At 40.8% G+C, this 20,995-nt stretch overlaps 1 protein-coding gene across 2 annotated transcripts; it reads right to left on the bottom strand.

Moving 5' to 3' along the window:
• Positions 1–1,860: 1,860 nt before the first annotated feature.
• Mrps31 (mitochondrial ribosomal protein S31) lies at positions 1,861–19,784 on the bottom strand. 2 transcript variants are annotated; one of them, XM_048341453.1, is made up of 8 exons: positions 19,580–19,783; positions 16,167–16,251; positions 15,934–16,136; positions 12,236–12,394; positions 11,079–11,219; positions 7,958–8,037; positions 3,746–3,889; positions 1,861–2,162 (listed from the first exon to the last, which is right to left on the bottom strand). In XM_048341453.1, the coding sequence occupies exons 1-8, from the start codon at positions 19,702–19,704 to the stop codon at positions 1,933–1,935; spliced, it is 1,167 nt and encodes a 388-aa protein (XP_048197410.1). In that variant the 5' UTR covers positions 19,705–19,783; the 3' UTR covers positions 1,861–1,932. The 2 variants fall into 2 exon arrangements, with proteins under 2 accessions (XP_048197410.1, XP_048197409.1); XM_048341452.1 differs by having other exon boundaries at positions 15,934–16,251; positions 19,580–19,784.
• Between the last annotated feature and the right edge of the window lie 1,211 nt (positions 19,785–20,995).

The raw sequence follows: 20,995 nt of genomic DNA, 5'->3' as shown, positions 1-20,995 counted from the left end.
TATGTGCTATATAGCATGAGATGGCCTTCGCTCCTCAGCTCTTGCCTATGTGCCTCTTTCTTATTTAGGCAGTTACAGCGGTTTGAACTCAGGGCTTTAGGTACTCTAGTGGAGCCATACCCCCAGTCCTTTTTGTTTTCTGGGGGAGAAGGGGTACTGTTCCTGGGGTTTGAACTCAAGGCCTGCCTGGGTGCTGTCCCTGAGCTAATTTATTTTGCTTAAAGCTAACACTCTACCAACTTGAGCCACAGCTCCACTTCTGGCTTTTTGGTGATAAGGGTCTTATGGACTTTCTGCCCTGGCTGGCTTTGAACCTTGATCCTCAAATCTGAGCCTTATGAGTAGCTGGGGTTACAGGCATAAGCCACCTACATCCAGATTTATGATTTTTTTTTTGTTTTTACTACTGCAGGATGCTTGGTTAAGAACTCAGCATCATTTAAATCTCTTGATTTTACACAGCAACGAATAGTATACATCACTGGTGAAACTCAATCTAGCCAATCAGAAACATCAGGACATGTTAAACTCCTTCCCATCTATGTCTTCAGCAGCCAGACCCGGCATATCATGTTGCACTCTCCTTTTCTTTTGGACTTTTCTTTTTCTTGAACACAGGGCCTAGGCATTGCTCCTGAGCTTTGTTTTACTCAAGGTTAGTACTCTATCACTTAAACCACAGCTCCACTTTTGGGGCAGTCTGTTGGGAGTCAAAATCTCCTAGACTTTCCTGACAGGGCTATCCTGGTATCCTATCTCAACTTCCTGTGCAGCTAGGATTACAGGCATGAGTCATGGGTGCCTGGTCCCTTCTAGACCTCTTGAAGATCTAGGGTATACTCAGTCAGAAACCAGAAATGGCCTAAATCACCAATGCCTGGATTATTACAAACTGAACTACAGTCTTTAAGAACAACTTTGTTCATGACTGTAGTGATCCTGGAAAATTTATTTTCAGTCATTCCCAAGACAGTGCTGGCCAGGGACAACCTACTGCAGGGAATGGAAATATGTGACTCACTTGAGGAAATGCTTCTCTACTCATCATTTCAACACTCTAACAGTACCCCAAAGGTTCATGTGAAAAATGGGTCTCTAAGTAGCTCTTAGAGGCAGGAGGCCCTTAAATCACTGTGGGTGTGCACTCAGAAAGGATGGTGGGACTCCACCCATTTGGTTTCCTGTTTTGAGATGTCATCTTGTATGTTCTTCATTCATGATGGGACTCATATTCCTATGCTATTTGGACTTGGAGCCTCAAAATAGGAGCTAAACAACCTTTTCTCTTGTCTGCTTCATGTAGTCTATGATAATAAAGAGTGGGCAAATGTAAATAAGCACTCTAATGTTACTTGATATATGGCTAATAACTTAATGAATTTCAAAGATGTATGGGCACTGAATGAAAAATGTTAGGGTAAATTGTCTTAAATTTGTTCCTAATTCTGATTTTTTTTTTTTCTGCCAGTCCTGGGGCTTGAACTCAGGGCCTAAGCACTGTCCCTGGCTTCATGTTGCTCAAGACTAGCACTCTACCACTTGAGCCACAGCACCACTTCTGGCTTTTTCTGTTCATGTGGTGCTGAGGATTTGAATCCAGGGCTTCATGTACACTAGGCAAGCTCTCTACCACTAGGCCACAATCCCAGCCCCTAATTCTGAGTGTGTGCGCACACGCGCACTAAGGAATGAGTCCCATACTAAGCAAATGCTTTACCACTTGAGCCATGTCCTCAGTCCCTCAGATAGTTGTTTTGAAGCTATGAATGCTGACTTTTCGCACAAGAATATTTTTTAGGTACCATCATACTTAAAAAAAAAATCAACATTTATACCAGTCAAATTAGGAATCCTAACAGAAAAATTTCCAGTAAAATTTTATTTAGTTATTATATACACCTTTTAAGAGCTTGAAAAAAATCTTCCATGGTGTTAATTGAACTGTATGTTATTTTCTTTTAGAATGTCTCTTTTTTCATTGAAGTAATTTCTGAACCACTCTATGTGTTCAACCTTCTGCTTCACACTCAGGTATGGGTTTTTGGAAAGTCCACACGTCACCAGCTCCATGAAGTGGCGGATGGGTCCTTGTTTTGGAAAACCTTCAAGGTACTTATCCAGAAACACATGCTCGTGAAATTCTGAACCATCATCATCAAAACCTAGAAAACAAGACAAAATAAATCACATAATGTTGAATGTCAAGATAAATCACAGATTTAATATTAATGAGATAACAACATAGAGGAGGATAACAACTGTAGAGATGGACTTAGGTTTGATCACTAATTTAACAACTCTTAATTTTTGGCAAATTAGCTTGAGTGTTGTTTCCTTAGGAATACTAGGAGAGTCAAAAACCCCAGGGGTTTTATAAAAATTAAACAGACACAAAATGTCTAGCCAACATTAAGCATTCAAAATATGGAAGCAGTAGTTGCTGATGAGCCATAATTTTTTATACTCAGGAAAAACACAACACAGGAAGTAAAATGCAAACAACAGTATGTATCACTGTGTCATTTTCTTTATTTTTTCAAATGATACAGTGAGCCACTATGGACAAAACATCTTTCTCCAACAGCATCAAGTCTTGCATCCAAGTATGGAAGCCCCAGGTTACAAGCCAGTCTCTCAAAGCAGTGGCAAGTTTCTAAGTTCCTACTTTTGCAGCAATCTATGCGTTTCCAGAGGTCCTTTTCTATTTCCTTCAGGTAACCATTGCTTGAGGAGCTGAAATGAGATGCCTCACTTAAAGGCATTAACTCAATAACACGTACTACGTATGTGGTATTGTCAAAATTATCTTGTTAAAATTATTTCCCACTGGGCACTGGTGGCTCATGCCTGTAATCCTAGCTACTCAGGAGGCCAGATATGAGGATCAAGTCCAAAGGCAACCTAGACAGAAAAATTCTGAGACTCTTTCTCTCCAATTAACTACTCAAAAACCAGAAGTGGTGCTGTGGCTCAAGTGGTAGAGTGCTAACCTTGAGCACAGAAAGGCTCAGGGACAGAGCCCAGGCCCGGAGTTCAAGTCCCACAACTGACTATGTATGTATGTATGTATGTATGTATGTATGTATGTATGTATGTATGTATGTATGCATGTATGTATGTATATAACCTCGCATCACCTTAAGGCAATGGTTTTATGAAGACACCACTGTAAGAATGTAAGGGTTGCAGGGCTGGGAATGTGGCTTAGTGGTAGAGTGCTTGCCTAGTGTACATGAAGCCGTGGGTTCAATTCCCCAGCACCACATATATAGAAAAAGCCAGAAATGGCGCTGTGGCTCAGGAGGAAGAGTACTAGCTTTGAGCAAAAAGAAGCCAGGGACAGTGTTCAGGCCCTAAGTTCAAGCCCCAGGACTGGCAATAAGTAAGTAAGTAAGTAAGTAAATAAATAAATCTAATGGCTGCAATGTTCTCCAAAATTGAACAATAACTTTAAATCTAATATTTAATATATTAGAAAACACACCAAGGAATGTCCTACTTGCAACTAGAGACTTTATTATTTGTAATTCTGCATCCTTTGTCCTTAAATAAAACATTATTGGGGTTGGAGGAATGGCTCAAGCGATAAGAGCACTACCTATCAAGGCTTGGGTTCAATCCATAACAAAAGAGCAAACCAGCATTAACGGTCATCATATAGTATCTACAATGTTTTGAGATTCTTAAACATCTATAATGTAAAGTGTAACATCTGAATGCTGGAAACGCCTGGAGTAGCACTTACCTGCCTCATTGTCAATTGGGAACTCCCACAGCTTGCCCTGCTTGGTCCACTGGATCATCTCCTCAAACCCATTCTGAAAGGGCTGCTCATTGACTGTGGCTAATTGCTTAGCAAATTCTATCTCCCAAAGGGAAGGCGGCGTCTCTGTGTCAGAAAAAACCAAAACACTTTAAGTAAAGCACAAAGCAACGGAAATGTTTTTCTGCCTGAAGATGTAATCATCAACTTGGAACTGAAAATCTATTTTTAAATATCCATACTCATAATTAAACAGTCTACGATGAGAACTATATTGTAATATATATAAAGACTAGCTACAATAATGGCAAATCTGTGTGTGGGTATGCCAGTACTGGTGCTTAAACTTGGGGCCTGGGTGCTATCTCTTAGCTTTATTGCTCAAGGATGAAGCTCTGCCACTTGAGCTACAGCTCCACTTCTGACTTTTGCTGGCTAATGTGGAGGCAAGTCTCATAGACTTTCCCATCCAAGCTGGCTTCAAACTACGATTCTCAGATCTCAGCCTCCTGAGTAGCTAGGATTACAGGCATGAGCCCTTTGCACCCAACTAGAAACCTTAACTTCCTAGTACCACAATGCCAAGTACTTAACTGTTCCCTATGGAGAAGGGAAAAAAAATGTACTTTCGTTTATGATTGTGAATCTTCCCCCACCACTCACTCCAGTAGTGGGGCTTGAACTCAGGGTCTGGGCACTGTCCCTAAGATTTTCTGCTCAAGGCTAGCAGTACTCTACCACTTAGAACCACAGTACCACTTCCAGTTTTCTGGCAGTTAAATGGAGATAAGAGTCTCACAGACATTCTTGCCCAGGCTGGTTTCAAACAGTGATCCTCAGATCTAAGCCTCCTGAGTAGCTAGGAATAAAGATGTGAGCCACCAGTGCCTGGCATGAATATCTTATATAAATGTGATCCTGATGTTTAAAGTCCAGCTTGTTTATTTTTAGTATGTCAAAATTAATCACCGATGTAATATTACTACCAAAGACCAAAGTAGTTAAACTGAACAACAAAAATACTAAAGGGCTGGGGCTGGGGCTCATTGGGCTCATGCCTATAATCCTAGCTACTCAAGGAGGCTAAGATCTGAGGATCAAAGTTCAAAACCAGTCCAGACAGACAAAATCTGAGATTTTTTATATCTTTTATTAAATAGTACAAAGCAGAAAGTGAAGGTGTAGCGTGGCTCAAGTGGTAGAGCACTCAACTTTCAGTGGGGGGGGGGGTAAGAATGAGTGTTTGAGGCCTGGAGCTCAAGCCTAAGTACCAGCACAAGAAAATAAAACAAAACAAAATCTAGGGGCTGGGGGTGGATATGGCCTAGTGGCAAGAGTGCTTGCCTCCCATGCAGGAAGCCCTGGGTTTGATTCCTCAGTACCACATATACAGAAAACGGCCAGAGTGGCGCTGTGGCTCAAGTGGCAGAGTGCTAGCCTTGAGCAAAAGAAGACAGGGACAGTGCTCATGCCCTGAGTCCAAGCCCCAGGACTGGCAAAAAAAAAAAAAAAAAAAAAAAAAAAAAAAATCCTAAGGGATACTGAGTGCTGTGGTGTATCAATATAATTCTCATAACCAACGCTAAGAGAAAGGTAATATACTGACTCACTGACACCATGCTACATGCTCTTTACTTTTGAAATTTAAGTCTTTTAGGAATGAGTCATATTTCACCAGCCATGACTGATGGGAACGTACAATGACTTTGGAAAAACAATGTGATAATTTCTTGAAAAGAATATACCTGTGGTCCAGAATAGGCACTTCACTCAGCATTTACCCAAAGAGAAAAGAGAACACACATCCATTCACACAAAAATCATACAGTGGGTTTTTTGCCATTGCTGTGGGGGTTTTCTTGTTATCTTAGACAGTCTTAACTATGCAGGTACAGTCTGGTCTCTAAATCATGATCCCCCAGCCTCTTATCTCCCAAGGGTGGGGTTAAAGGCATGTACAACCACACCCTAATTCCCTCCAGTCTGATATGTTTGTATTTAATCACGAACAAAAGATATTCTCTAGAGCCACACAAGTATAGCTTATTAAAATAGTACTTTCATTAGAGGAGTTACTACATAAATTTGTGTGCTATTTATAAAGTACATAAACTGCTGTGCTTCCTTGCTAATTTCAGTTTTAGGAATAAGGTTTGAAACTTGCTCCTTCAAGAACCTCAATGTCTCTGTCAACAACTGCACTCAGAGGCAGGCCTCCCTCCAGGCCTTTGCAGCAGCAGTTCTACTTCAGAGCCAGCACCACTGACCAACTCATTTCCTCCATGAATATGTATTTTATGGCTCATTTTGTTTACAAAGGACTTAAGATTATGATAACCAATTCCTATGATTTGTAAGCCACTTGAGTTTATTGAACGGTAGATGTTTATATTAGTGGTAATAAGATTAAATGAGCATCAGAAGCTGACCTAGGACACCTAGCTTCATGCACAACAGTATTATTTATACATGCAAAATAGTACTATTTACATGGAGATAAAAAACCAACCTCTGTTCTTCACAAATGTATATTGTGTAGAAGTTAGATGCGACTTATATTGCATTTCTCTAATTTATCAAGAAAACAAATTGAGGGGCTGGGGATATGGCCTAGTGGCAAGAGCACTTGCCTCGTATACATGAAGCCCTCAGTTTGATTCCCCAGCACCACATATACAGAAAATGGCCAGAAGTGGCGCTGCGGCTCAAGTGGCAGAGTGCTAGCTTTGAGCGGGAAGAAGCCAGGGACAGTGCTCAGGCCCTGAGTCCAAGGCCCAGGACTGGCAAAAAATAAAACAAAACAAAAAAAAAGAAAACAAATTGAATGCTAAACAAAAGGACATTTCTCTTCTGATTAGACTTAAAATGGAGGTTTTGAAAAACACTTTTTTCCCCCTTTTGTTGAAGTGCTGGGTATGTTGAACTGAGCTGGTCAGGTGTTCTACAGCTTGAATCATATCCTCAGCCCTTTTTGCTTTTGTTATTTTTTTAGGTAGGCGCTTGGCATTTTTTCTTACGTATACCTTTCCCATACTTGGGATTAAAGAAATGACCACCACACCCAGCTCCACTGGTTAAGACTGGGATCTAACTTTTGTCTTCTAAGCTCTATCTCCTGAGTGTGGAATTACAAGGCATGAGCTACCTACCAGATCCAGTCAAGTATTTGACCTCTTTTTAAAACTTTTTTCCTTTTCCTTTACCATGGCTTGAACTCAGGAGATCGTTGCTCTTGCTTGGTTTTATTGCTCATGGCTGGTATTCTGCCACTTAAGATACATCTCCAGTCTGGCATTTTATTGGTTAATTAAAGATGTAGTCTCAGGCTTTTCTGCCTGGGCTGGTTTTGAACTGTGATCTTTCACATCTCAGCCTCCTGGTAGCTAAAAGTACAGACATAAACCACTAGTGCCAGATTTGACTTATTTAAAGAAGAACAGAAGATGGATAGAGAACAAACTCTAACCATGTGTTAAGAAACAAAAAACAAAAACTCCAGACCAAGTGCTGATGGCTCATGTCTGTAATCCTACCTACTCATGAGGCTCAGATCTAAAGATCCTAGTTTGAAGCCTGCCCAGGCAGAAAAATCTCTGAGACTCTTATCTCTAATAAATCAACAAAAAGCTACAAGTGAAGCTGTGGCTCAAATGGCAGAGCATTAGCCCGGAGCAAAAAAGCTCAGAGACAGCAAGCACCCAGGCCCTGAGTTTAAGTCCCAGGACCAGCACACATACACAAAAATGCTTAGGGACAGCACCCAGGACGTAAGTTCAAGCCTTCGGACTGGCTCCCAACAAAACAAAACACTACAAATCTGCTATATTCTATATTCCCTGATTGTTCTTCCTATCTGAACAAGGTATACATCATCTCAATCAATGCCACTTCTATAAATGCCATTTCTCTTCAGGATAGTGAGTGCCTCTAATCAGGAACCACAGTTTATTTGTCATGATGTAAAAGCACAGAGGTACATTCAAATGGCAGGTAATTACTAACGTTCTAGCCAAATTACTAGTCACTATGTACCTCTGGATTATTCTTCTAAAAATCCCAACCTCCTGTAGGTCCACGATTGTAACTGCTGCACTCCTAAACAGGCCAGACCCAACCACTATGCCATCATAACACCAAAAACATCTTGGAAAGACAGAACATTTCTCCATTGGACAAACAGTGCTCTTAACAAACCTGCTTCAGAAGCTTCTTCAGAAAATGTCTTTTGGTCAAAAATATTAAGTCTCTTCCCCATGAACAAAGATTTCCTAAAACTGAAAATTAAAAGAAAATATTTTAGACTATATTTATAAAATTTCAATAAACTGTTAACGAGAAAAAGATATGTCTAAGCAGAAATTAATCTCACTTATCCAAACCAGACATTTAAGTTAAATTGCCAAGTTTTTAGGACTCTTAACTTTATAAAGGAACATACTCCCTCGAATTTTTGTGTCAGGATATAACAAATCAGTTAAAAAAAAGATTTAATTTGCAAATTATCTCACCGAAAAACTTAGCTTAGCTTACCATGATTTTTATTTGGTTCTTTTCATATGGAAGTTTCAGAGAACTTAGTATGGTGGAAAACTCTAAAATGGAAGCTTGGTGAAGTCAAAATTTGTCTTTAAGGGCAGAAAATTCTGCAATGTTTAATTACAAATTATAAAAGGCTGCACAGATACATCTAAACATTCTCTTTTATAATCATTCTACAGCTTAAAAATAATTAACTTTTTTACATAACTCTTTCTAATTAACCACGAAGTGGATGTGAAAAAGAATTAATAGGTAACTTCTATTGGTATACTTTAACTTCTCTATGCAGTGATTGAACAAAATAGTGGCCAGCTTAAAGGCCAGTTTATAAGTGTGAGGACGAGTTTTTATAAGAGCTTCTTTTCTAGATCAAATTGATTTTGTTTACTAAATAAAACTGAAAACATGCAAATAATATATTAAATTTAGGTAAAGTAACATCATAACACAGACGTTTTCCCCTAGCAGGTTCTCTGTACTTGTAAACATAGGCCTGTCTGCTCAGAACCACTCTCACTGGCTTGCACTAGCACTTTTCCCTAGCAAACACACTCAGTGACAAATTAGGTCAACAGGATGGCAGACTAGAGTAACTTATGACTGTGGAATGGCCTGATGGAGTATGGAACGTCAGAAGAATGTAACGAGAGGAAAGGGATGCCATTTGTGGAGCACATACTCCACATTACAGATCTCACACACATTGTTTTCTTTCTCTTCAAGGAAGATTTCTAAGCTAGGTTCACACTTGGTATGCCACAGATAAGTATGCTGACCGAGGTTCTAGTCACAAAATCAGTCATGGCAGGGCCGAGACTCCAAGACAAGCCAGAGTGACTCCAAAGCTTGTGCTTCACGACTCACACCTCTGTCTAACTGGATCATCCCACACCTGGTTTGTTTTTTCCAGGCTGTAACGAACTCTGCCTCACAGTCACAGCAGCATTACACAACTTAGTTATCTCCTGGGGGCCTCCCTGTAACCCCCTTAGACAGCTCTTCAACACAGTGTACACACAGAATCCACTTTGCTACCTTTTAAAGTTTCTCTCTTGCAGCTGCTCCATTTTTTTTCTTTCCATTCCAGTGCTGGGGGCTGAACTCAGAGCCTGGAGCACGCAAGCTAAGCACTACTTCTGAGCTGCATCCTCAGCCCTTTGTTTGTACCCCCAAGTGCAGGCTGCTTTCCTTACCCCTTGGAGACTTACTGCTCTCTTTTTACAGACGAGAATACAGGGTTTCCATTGTGATAACAAGGATGTGTACAGGGTACTTTAAAACAAGTCATTCCTCTATTACACTTCTTTTAATCCCCTACCTCATCCCCGCTTTGGCTGCCTTCACATATGTCTGTATCTCTGGATACAGATATGTGTGTAACATATGCTGATCTTCACACCCCAAGTACTTTCCCATCACCAATCTCTCCTGCCCCTTTGGGTCTAGTCCCCCTTTTATACTTGTGTCCAATCATTACCATCACCACTACCATCATCATTTTAAGTCTAGATTCCACATATGAAGAAAAATATGCAATATATACATATTTTTTAAAATTTTTTGGTGTGTGTATATGTGTGTGACAATCCTGGGGCTTTCAGGGCCCAGGTGCTGTCTCTGAGACGAGGCTAGAGCTACATCACTTGAGCCACAGCTCCACTTCCAGCCTTTTGGTGGTTAATTGGGGATAAAGAGTCTGACAGACTTTCCCACTCAGGTTGGATTCGAACCACGATCCTCAAATTTCAGTCTCCTAAGTAGCTGGCATTACAGATGTGAGCCAATAGCACCCAGATATTTTTAATTTTTAATGACAGTGTGATAAGCTTAAAAATCAAGTTATGAGCACAAACTCCAGGGTCTTATCTCAGCACTGCAAATAAACATGTTATGATACACCGTACAGAAGCAGTTACAAAGAATCATGGAAAGACAACGGTTCAGTTAAATGTTCATTAACCTTAAGTACATTTTCTACTTTATTCAATAATATGTCACAAACACTAAATCACTTTATGCATTAAAATAATTATCCAACATCAGTGTCAACTTTTTGAGCTATTGTGTTAAATGCTGACTACCTTTTCCAATCTTCCTACACAAATCAGTAATTTAATGCCCAGGAAAAATAAGTCAAGAGATTTTATAAGACAAGCCAGTTTTTTTCAGATCATGTCAAATATCTGGTTCTTTCTTTCCAACTGTCACTTTGTAGGCTTTAAAGAGAAAAAGCACAGAAGCTCCATGTAAGTACAGGATGACTATCAATTTACACAAGGTATGGTAGTTGCAAATCTTTAAGAATTTCAAATCATCATAAATAATGTATAACTTTAAGGTAATGCATACTTTGTCTTGGATGATGAGCTCTTCCTCTAAGGTATAAAAGGTGGCCATTTACAGAGATGCAGAGGGCATAGAAATATTCAGTATTAGGAACATACGCAGAAGGACAACCTAAAGCTTCTTGCAAAATGTTCATTCATTCCAAATTAAGTCAGCCATATTCATTCAAATTCAGGGATCCCTAGACAGCAGAGGTGAACGTGAGGCAGGATCCATTCCAATTATGATTTAGAGAAATGTGGGACTGTAAAAGCCAGAGTATCTTTCCCTTTGCAGGAAATAGTACAGAGGTGAGAGGAAGAATGTACAGGCACCCACAATGCTCAGACACCCCATCAGCAATACCAGGTGTAAGCAATCAAGCAAATCCTCAACTATGTAGAAAAAAAACCACACAAACGAAGTCCAATAGACTGTAAAGCCTGAATACCTGTTCTGAAGATCAGCTGTGTTCTTCTTACCAAGATATCCCTCAGATCCTTCATCAAACTTAATCTGATGCTCGGGTCTTGTATTAACTCTAACTGAAGGTTGTTTGGCAACTTTCATTTCTGATATTATGTTACTGAAACTGAAATAACAAAAAGGTCAAGTATATTAGAAATCTTGGCTATGCAACAGTAAGACATTGTTCTGAAACAGGAGACAATTTAATTCTCATTTCACTTTTATGCACTAAGATAGCATAAAAATGTATGTTAAAATACAATCATATCTATGCACTTATCATCTACATAAGTAACAAAATCTGTTTACTGTAGTGTCTGTTGCAAACACAAAAGGGGCCTTTGACTGGCAGTGAGACATCTGTATTTGTTTCTTCACCTTCCTGAGATAACTTGGTACAAATGCCACTGAGAATGGCTGATCAAGATCACATCCTAAATGAAGCATTGGCACTGCTTGCTGGCCTAGGGCAGCCAAGTGCATGCTAGTGAGTATGAAGAACAGGTGAGGTATGGAAATAGCTCAGCTCCACACAAATTTAAGGGAAGGTAACAGGTATATAGTCAACAGTGCATAAAAGTTCTTAATTAAAAACAATTTTCTCACATAAACTATTTTGTTATTAACTTATTTAATTTTTCTATCAGTCCTGGGGCTTGAACTCAGGGCCTGACCACTGTCCATTAGCATTGCTTTTCTTGTTCAAGGCTGGTGCTCTACCACTGGAGCCATACACAGCTCCACTTCTGGCTATTCTGGTGGTTTATTGGAGATAAAAGTATCATGGATTTTCCTGCCCAAGTTGGCTTCCACCTGTGATCCTCAATTTCAACCTCCTGAATAACTAGGATTATAGATATGAGCTACCAGTGCCTGACTTGCTTATTTTAATACCATTACTCTGAACCTTTTTCACAGGCTAGAAACTTCATAACTTCCTGAAAGAAAAGTAGAGCCATAGCCATTGAGTTGGTTTCTTAATCCCACATCTTAATAGAGAGGTTTAAAAAAAATTGCTAAACTTGTTTCTGGAGCATTTCATATGTAAAATGCAACTACAACACGTATGGTTCACCAGCCATGTGAAATGGTCTACTTTGAGACACAAACAGTACTGACACAAGTATCTGACCCACTGACCTAATTTTACGTTTCTCTCCAGCCTTTTGTGCCCTAGAATCGGCCTCGTGCTGCTGAAGCTGCTGGAGCAGCTCTGACTTCGTGGTGTTCTTGTCAAAAGGAAGAGACTCTGCAACAGCAGATGCAGCCGCCACCAACTCAGGACTCAGGGACTTGGTTCTGGAAAGAAAATGAAAACATGAGAAATATAAAAGAGGGACTTGAACTCAGGACCTGGGTGCTGTCCCTGAGCACTTTTGCTCAAGGCTAGTGTTCTCACTTTGCACCACAGTGCAACTTCCGGTTTTTGAGTGGTTAATTGGAGATAAGAGTCTCATGGTACTTTTCTGCCCAGCTGGCTTTAAACCACTAGCCTCAGATCTCAGCTACCATTACAGGCATAAGCAACCAGCATCCAGCTATCATTCCAATTTCAGTATTGTACTACCCAAGTGAAGACTAAAATTTCGAAATTCTTAAAATTGCTGGATAAAGATTAGGAGGACTTTATTAGAACTTTAGTCTGATCTTTTAGAAGATCAGAAAAGAAAAATAGAAAAGTGTGGGGAGGTATAGCAACTAGTCAAAAAACGTTCTACTTTCAAGACTCTGATCTATGAATAATAACTTAAACCTTACCCATATCACTGTATTCCTTTTATAAATTCATTTTCACATTTTAAGGTGGAAGTTTTGACCCAAGTATACAATATATGCTGGCAAGTATTCAGTCTAGAAACCCTGCATGGCCTCAGGGTCTGCAATTTGAGATGGCCCAATAATAATCATGGGAGAGATTCTGACATTAAAAAGATCAATTTTTACATAAGTCCACGCAAGAAGTACAGACTTCAACAATGTGATAAGAACTTTATTTTGGACAGTCCTGGGGCTTGAACTCAGGGCCTGAGCACTGTCCCTGGCTTCTTTGCTCAAGGCTAGCACTCTGCCAACTTGAGCCACAGTGCCACTTCTGGCCTTTTCTATATATGTGGTGCTAAGGAACCAAACCTAGCACTTCATGTAAAGGAGGCAAGCTCTCTTGCCACTAAGCCATATTCCCAGCCTGTGATAAGAACTTTTAAAAACCATTTTAATCATCTATTCTGTATTTCAGATTATTTTACAAACACTTTTACCTTTCATCCCTTTATACTATCTGTATTTCTTTAAAATAAACCGTGACATACAACTTCAGAAAAGGAAATCTCAACGTGCACAACTTTTGGCAACCAACATGGTGACATTAAAATTTGTAATACATGCAAATATTGTAACCCAGTAACCTCATTTCTTAGGAAATGTGTTTGAATAACATGGAATTTGAGGAACACAGTACACTTCACACTGAGGACATAAGCTGTTCTACTTTTGTGCCGGAAACAATCTTAGGATCTGTCTGTATTATTTCTAGCTTTATTATGAGTTTGGGATAAAGTGTTAATTAGAGCTTTTCCTTAATCATTCTTAAAACCAGCCCTCTCCAGTTCCATCTTTATTTTTCTTCATGTTTTATCTGACATAGTACATCCAGGTATAAGTATATTTCCCCTCCCCCACATTCCACATTCCTATCTAACAGGTGAAGACCTGTTTTTGTTGCTTTGAGAGAAAAAAAAAGTCTAGCGTATAACTTGCTATGTAATTTAGGTGGTTTCAGATTCTTAATCCTCCCTCAGTTTCCCAGGTGAGGGATTACAGGTGTGTGCTACTACCTAGCTCCTCCCATGTTGAGGTAGGAAGCACAGACTATGTTTTGTTCAATGCTCTATCTCCAGGACTTTGGACTCTGACTGAGAAATGTCAAAGAAAAGTTGCTGATGAAACAAATTGAAGCACTTATACCAGTGAAACCCCAGAAATAATCTGAAGAAATAAAGTAACTGTGAGTAAGAATTGAATTCTTCCTACTGGGTGTTTAGGGCAGGTAGTTTCTGCACTATGAGAAAATGAAAGCAGAAATTTTGGTTATGCGATACCCACTAAACACTCAGCTCCCCAAGGCTGTCTCAGACATACATACCTGGTCCCGGCTGTGAGGAAGATAAAAACCTACAGCAGGCTGGCAAAATAGCCTCTCGGTATCCTCTCAGCAAATGTCCTTGTGGCATTCATACAGGTGATACTTTTCACAGTCATGCAAGAGTAGAGACTGAGGGCTGCTCCATGCAAGCCAGGAGGCCAACTGGTTTAAGGCCCCACAATAGTGAACAGTTCTAAAATCAAGGGAATGAGCGTTTTCTAGGGTTCCTTTGATGACAAAAGTAGCTGCACTAGGGAAGTCTTTATACGATGCCCTCTACAGGTCAATTTTGTCCTGACAACAGTGCCTCCAACCCAGCTGGTTTTCTATGGTTATCGGATCACCAGGTTGTGACAGGTTTTATTTTCAGAAAGTAAAGATAGCAATATTTCCAGTCCCACATGCCATAACACTGCCATACTGCCACTCCTCTCCTCAGTTCCCTGAGGAAACAAAAGGGACAGAATGGGAGGGGACATTCCATGTCTTGTGAGGCTGGGCCGTGAAATGGGATTTCAGCACTCCCTATTTGAATTAGCTTTCTGCCTTCTACCCAACTATGGAACTTTTGATAGAAAGTAGAAACCAAGAAGTTCCAAAAAAAAAAAAAAAAAAAGAAAAAGTTATCATTGTGGGACACAAGAGCCTCCAGTATGCCTGTTCTGGTAAAAGGTCAGTGATAGATATCCTAAAGTTACAAACCTTATTACCTAAGTGCATGACATTGCCTATGTAGTATGAATATTTCACACACTACTAACTTAAGCTGTAATACAACGCTATTGCTGACTGTATTCAAAATGGGATGTTAGATATGTTGATAAGCACAATTATAATGCTCTGTGGGGAAAAACAGAAAAGAAAGTAGAACACACTAATTCTTGAACACAGAAAGTCATATAAAATATTTGTCATCAACATGCTGGAACTAGAAGCAGTGTTTTTTGAGACAAGGTCTAGCCCAGGCTAGACTCAAACTTATGATCCTGCTATCTCAGCCTCCAATGGGATGGATTATAGGTGTGTACAACTGTGCTCAGCTAAGAAGGATAGGAGGGGCAGGATAAGGTATGAACTCAGGGTTTGGTGTTTGCTAGGTGTCTCTCTACCTTTCAAGCCACACCTTCAGCCTTTTGCTCTTCAGTTACTTTTGAGATAAGAGTAATGTTTGACCAGAACAGCCTGGACCATGATCCCCTACTTATGCTTTTCACATAGCTGAGATGACAGATGTGTCACTGCACCCAGCTGTTGGTCAAGAAGGCAGTCTCATAAACATTTTGCTTGGGGTGGCCAGAAACAACCATGGTCCTGATCTCTGTCATCCACCAGTGCCTAGCTGGAAGAAATTTTGAAAAGAAAAATTTCAAAGAGGTCTTTTCCTGTCTTGAGACCTCCAAAAAAGATGTGCATGACAGAGGTAACAGTTTAAAGGGGCAATTAAATGGTAGTAACACTGAACTCATAAGAGAATGTTCTTAGATAATTTATCTAGATTATATACAGATGATCTCTTATGACCTAAATATGAAATGATAATATTCAAGTAATCACTAGCATCTGTTTATGAGCTGATTACCCTTCATTAATTGAATACCTATCGAGTATTCTAAACATTTTTTTTTACTAAAAAAAGGCTTACTGGAGCTTCAAAAACCCTTTCAAAGAAGAATATTCAAGTTGCAATTTCATTTACCTCTCCTCTGGAGTATCTTCTGTGGATCTTTGGCGCCTTCTAGCTTTAATGTCTAAACTTTTGTAATGTTTCCTGCTGGGTGGCTTTGTTGTTTGAACATTTATTGTGTTCAGTTCAATTTTCATGTCCTTGATAATGCCTAGCAAATCTTGTCTGATGTTCTCCTTGACTTTGTCTTTGCTCTCTGAAGTCTTCTTGGAAATGTCTTTGCTCTCTGAAGTCTTCTTGGAAATCTCACTGGTGGTAGCAGACTTCTCATCTGTCTTGCTACAGATCATGCTGCTAGTCCCCAAATATCTCTGAATATTATTTTCTGTCCTAAAAGATGGATTAGAAGGAGGGAAATGAGAAGTGTAATACAAAACAATAAAGCAATAACTGAAAAAATTTTAATTTACAGTTTTAGTTCAAACATTTTCCATTTCTACTTGCTTTTTTGGCCAGTCCTGGGCCTTGGACTCAGGGCCTGAGCACTGTCCCTGGCTTCTTCCCGCTCAAGGCTAGCACTCTGCCACTTGAGCCACAGCGCCGCTTCTGGCCGTTTTCTGTATATGTGGTGCTGGGGAATCGAACCTAGGGCCTCGTGTATCCGAGGCAGGCACTCTTGCCACTAGGCTATATTCCCAGCCCCTCTACTTGCTTTTGATTACTATAACATCAGCAATTTACCATATGTAGCATATATTATACATCTAGTCTTGTGAACATAATGTGTGTCTATGGACTTTTTCTCATACCCACAACAGCTCTGTGAAATAGGCATTATCCTCATGTCACAGATAAGGAGGTGACTTACCCTTGGTCATGTAGCTCAGAACTCCCGAGGCCTAAGCCATATAGTGGAACACAAACAGGTACAGGTACATTGATACACTGGTCTCCTGGCCATAGAGGTGGGTAGGTGAGGCCAGGGACTGCTGGACTCCTGAGAATGTTACATCCTTCCACTCACCCCACAGGTCAATATAAACATTATTTTCTATGTGTTTGATGACACAGAAAGATTGGAAAACAATGACATAAATGATTAGCCTCAAATTCAAATATGACTTCAAGTCCTGGTTCTCATACAATATCTCTTTAAAATGTCATAATCAAATAATATGAAAAAAAATTTTCTATTAATGAAGAAAGAAATACTAACAGACATTCCTGGGTGTTATTCTAATCGGATGACCTTTCTCATTGAAGACCATACTATTTTTTTTTTTTTTTTGCCAGTCCTGGGCCTTGGACTCAGGGCCTGAGCACCGTCCCTGGCTTCTTCCCGCTCAAGGCTAGCACTCTGCCACTTGAGCTACAGCGCCACTTCTGGCCGTTTTCTGTATATGTGGTGCTGGGGAGTCGAACCCAGGGCCTCGTGTATCCGAGGCAGGCACTCTTGCCACTAGGCCATATCCCCAGCCCAAGACCATACTATTTAACCAACCATTATTTATAATGTTAGAAGGAAAATTTTTCAGATCAATTAAATTTAGATTTTGAGCAAAGCAGAACAAAACCAAACCAATTTGCAAACTGGGCAACTCCCAGAACCAAAGCAGGTTCTGAAAACTCTAACCAACTGGGTGAACAGACAGCTTTTATAGAGGAATGGCAGTGAGGTATAGGAAACAACTTAACTGGCTACAGCATAGTCCATCAGTCAAATGGTTACAACTTAATTACATTACAGCTTAATTGGTTAATTGATTACATGCCTCCTGTAACCAACTGGAGCTCAGTTAATGTGACTAAGCTCTAGTTACTGTAATTCAGCAGGAGGCCTGTTGGGCTTCGTGTACCTGCTTAATGCAAAGTTACAGTCTCCCACATATTTTACAGGAAATGAAGCCAAAGTGAAGCAGAAAAGAGAATATTTGGTAGCTACAGATGTCACTCCATTTTCATTAGGCACACTTATAAAAGGTAATTACATCTACTTCAGACCCTGCCAAAAAATGCCCTCCCCTCCCCCATTCTTTGGGATAAAATCTAAGGCCTCACACATTTCCTGCATTCATTCATTCGTTAGCATAGAGTTTATACTAGGGTCTCTAGCTTGTTAGGCAAGTCCTCTACCACTTGAGCTATGTGTCTATCCCAACAATCCAAATATCTACTTTGATTCTTAGAGGAATTAAAAACTTTAGGTATTTTCCATTTTAACTTTAAAAATTAATGAGCATGTTAGTTTCACAATGCAGGAAAAATGTGTAAAAACAAAAGTAACTGGATATAGCAATTACTTATTCTGTGCCCAATACTTAATAGGTGTTAACAACATACACTAGTAATAAGAACATCATAAGGTGGAACATGAGACCAAATTTCCTAATTTCCTCATTTTTTAAAGTGATTTTTTTTTAAATTTTAAGTAGTTGTACACAGAGGTTTCAGTTCAATATGTCATATTATGAGTACAATACATCTTGATAATGTCACCCCTTTCATTGCTCCCCCATCTTTTCCAGTCCCATCCTTACTGTTAAGTCAGGAGTTCCACCAATTTCCTCTTTAACCTCACCTGACCCTTGCTTTTCATAATCATCAGAGGAAGTCTGTTTCTGTTCACTGCCATAAGTAATACAATCAGCAAAAAAGAAGTGGGCAGTTACCCCTGTAACCTGTCTATTGTGTAACAAATTAGAACTACACGTAAGCAAAATAGTGACAAGAACTGTCCAGGGAAATAATGATCTTTGTTCCTGAGATCTGTACAAAGCATCTCTTGACCAGGCAACTAGGATTAGATAGGTATTTGACCACAAACCTCCTCCTCCTGTAAGAAGACACCCATTCATCGCCTATAGAAAAGGTCTCCTAAACCAGAAAGTTAGACTTGGGCCAAGCATCCTTTACCTTTTTGATTACCAGGCTTTTTTTTTTTTTTAAGTAAAATGAACTACCCCCTCTCAACACGCATCTCTTTACTTAATTGGTCTGTAGGACAGTGAACAGCCAGACTTGGGTATAGTAACAATGATCTTGCCTTTAGGCAGGCTACAGCACTGTTCCTCAAAAATAATGTATATAGGAATTTTCTACTAATTGCTAAAATATAACCTTTTATTTTTTAGTGACAGTACTGGGGCTTGAACTTAAGGCCTAGAGGCTGTCCTCCCTTAAGCTCCCCCTTCCCATCCCCTCAAGGCTAGCATTCTATCACCTGAGCCACACCTCCACGACTGGCTTTTTGGTTGTCAACTGGAGGTCTAAAAAAAAGAAAGAAAAAGAAAGTCTCACCGATTTTCCAGCCCCACCTAGCTTTGTGAGCCAATGAGCCAAGATCCTCAGATCTGAGCCTCCTGAGTAGATGGGCTTACAGGTGTGCGCCATAGGTGCTGGGATAAAACAGGTTTTCCTGGCTGTTACGTTACGAAGGAGGTAAAAATGTGGCCATAAGTATAACCTTCTGCTTGTGGAGCCTGACTAACTTGAGAAAGGTCGGGTCCGCAGACCAGGCCGCCGGGTCCCGCGCGCCGTGACCTTGGCCAGGTCACCTTTCCTCCCTAGGATTTCCCTTCCCCCACAAGGAACGCCGTGGCTCCCAGGGTCCTGCAGGTTCTCCCACCGACCTAGGGAGACGACGAGGGATAACAGGGAGCCCCGGACGAGGCCACGGAGGCCTGCAGAGCTGAGGGGCAGCACCGCCACAATGCAGTACCTGAGTGTTCCGGGCGGAGCAGCGAGCGGCGCCATCGAAGCGGCGGGCGCCTCGGGGTTGGCCGGGCTCGGAGCGAGGCGGGAGAAGGGGAGCAGAGCCCGGCACGCCGACACCCGCCGGAGCATCGCCAACAAATCGGATGTACTAGGAAGAGCAACCGGAACAGCTGGTCCGTCCGCCAAACGCGTCCCTTTCCCCGCACATTGGCTTCCGTTTGGTCCCTTTGGGTCCTCTCCCTTTATATCCCGGTGCACCACGCAGGCCGGAAACTATTGTTCCGGGGTCGTGTTTGACCCGCCGGAACCAGCGCCTGCGCAGGTGCACGGAGGCTGCTGCTGGCGCCCGGAAAGCCAGGGCAGTCGTGGACCGAGTCGGGCCTGGTTTTCCCGGAGAAAGGATCCGCGGCGGTTATAATACTCTCAAATGGATCCATGGCCACTGGAGTTTTTCTTTCTTTCATAAATACCCAATCTTATTTGCTATTTTCAGGAGAAAAGTTTCCATTCAACAAGGCAGCATATGAATACAACGAACCATGTGATCCGTGTCACCCCTTCCATCATTAGGAAGGGATTTTTTAATTCCCCTAATACATACTACCTGCGAAAGCCAACTTTCTTTATGTCTCTATTTTTCCGGTGGGCGGTACTGAGATTTGAACTCAGGGTCTCACCCTTACCTCAGTTTTTCTATTTGTGGCTGGCGCCCTACCACTGTGGTAGCCGGGCTTCCAGTTCTGGCTTTTGGCTGTTTAATTTTGTCTGCCTGGGCTGGATTCCATGCGTGATCTTCAGATCTCAGCTCCTTGAGTAGCTGAGATTACTGGCCTGAACCACGGAACCCAGCTTTTCAGCTCTGTTGTTAAAACACCAGAACATGAGACATACATGTTGCATAATTTTTAAATGGCTTTAAAGATTTTTTTTTAATATCCAAGAAAAAGATGCACCGTTAAAAAAAAAAAAGTAGCTTTTCCTTTTCACCTCATAAAATGGTGAAGTACCCTTGCTGGTAGGTGCCCAAACCTAGGCATCAACATGGAAAGCAACATGAGCTAGTATCACAATGAAGCCCCTTTGAACAATTAAATTATTCTAATAAAAACTTAAAAATAAGTTTTAGAATCTGAAAAAATAAATCAAGTTTGGGAAGTGAATTTCTGTGATGCTGTGAGATGGTTTACACTGAACAGATCTGCCTAAGATCCACCCTGGCAGACCATCTGACTGGATGTTAAACACTGGGCACTTGGAAATATTCAATTAGTCTGTTTGTTTGTTTAGCTGGTACTGGAGATGGCATCCAAGGACTCCCTCATGTAACCAAGCTCTCTGCCACTGAGCTACATCCCCAGCCTCATGACTTTTTTCAGCACAGATTTGAACGCAGAGCCTCACATTTGCTGTGAAGAAGCTC

The sequence above is a fragment of the Perognathus longimembris genome, chromosome 3 (genome assembly GCF_023159225.1).
Source record: "Perognathus longimembris pacificus isolate PPM17 chromosome 3, ASM2315922v1, whole genome shotgun sequence".
Taxonomy (NCBI): Eukaryota; Metazoa; Chordata; class Mammalia; order Rodentia; family Heteromyidae; genus Perognathus; species Perognathus longimembris.
Note: the sequence above shows the minus strand (reverse complement) of the source record. Positions and strands in the feature narration are given on the sequence as shown.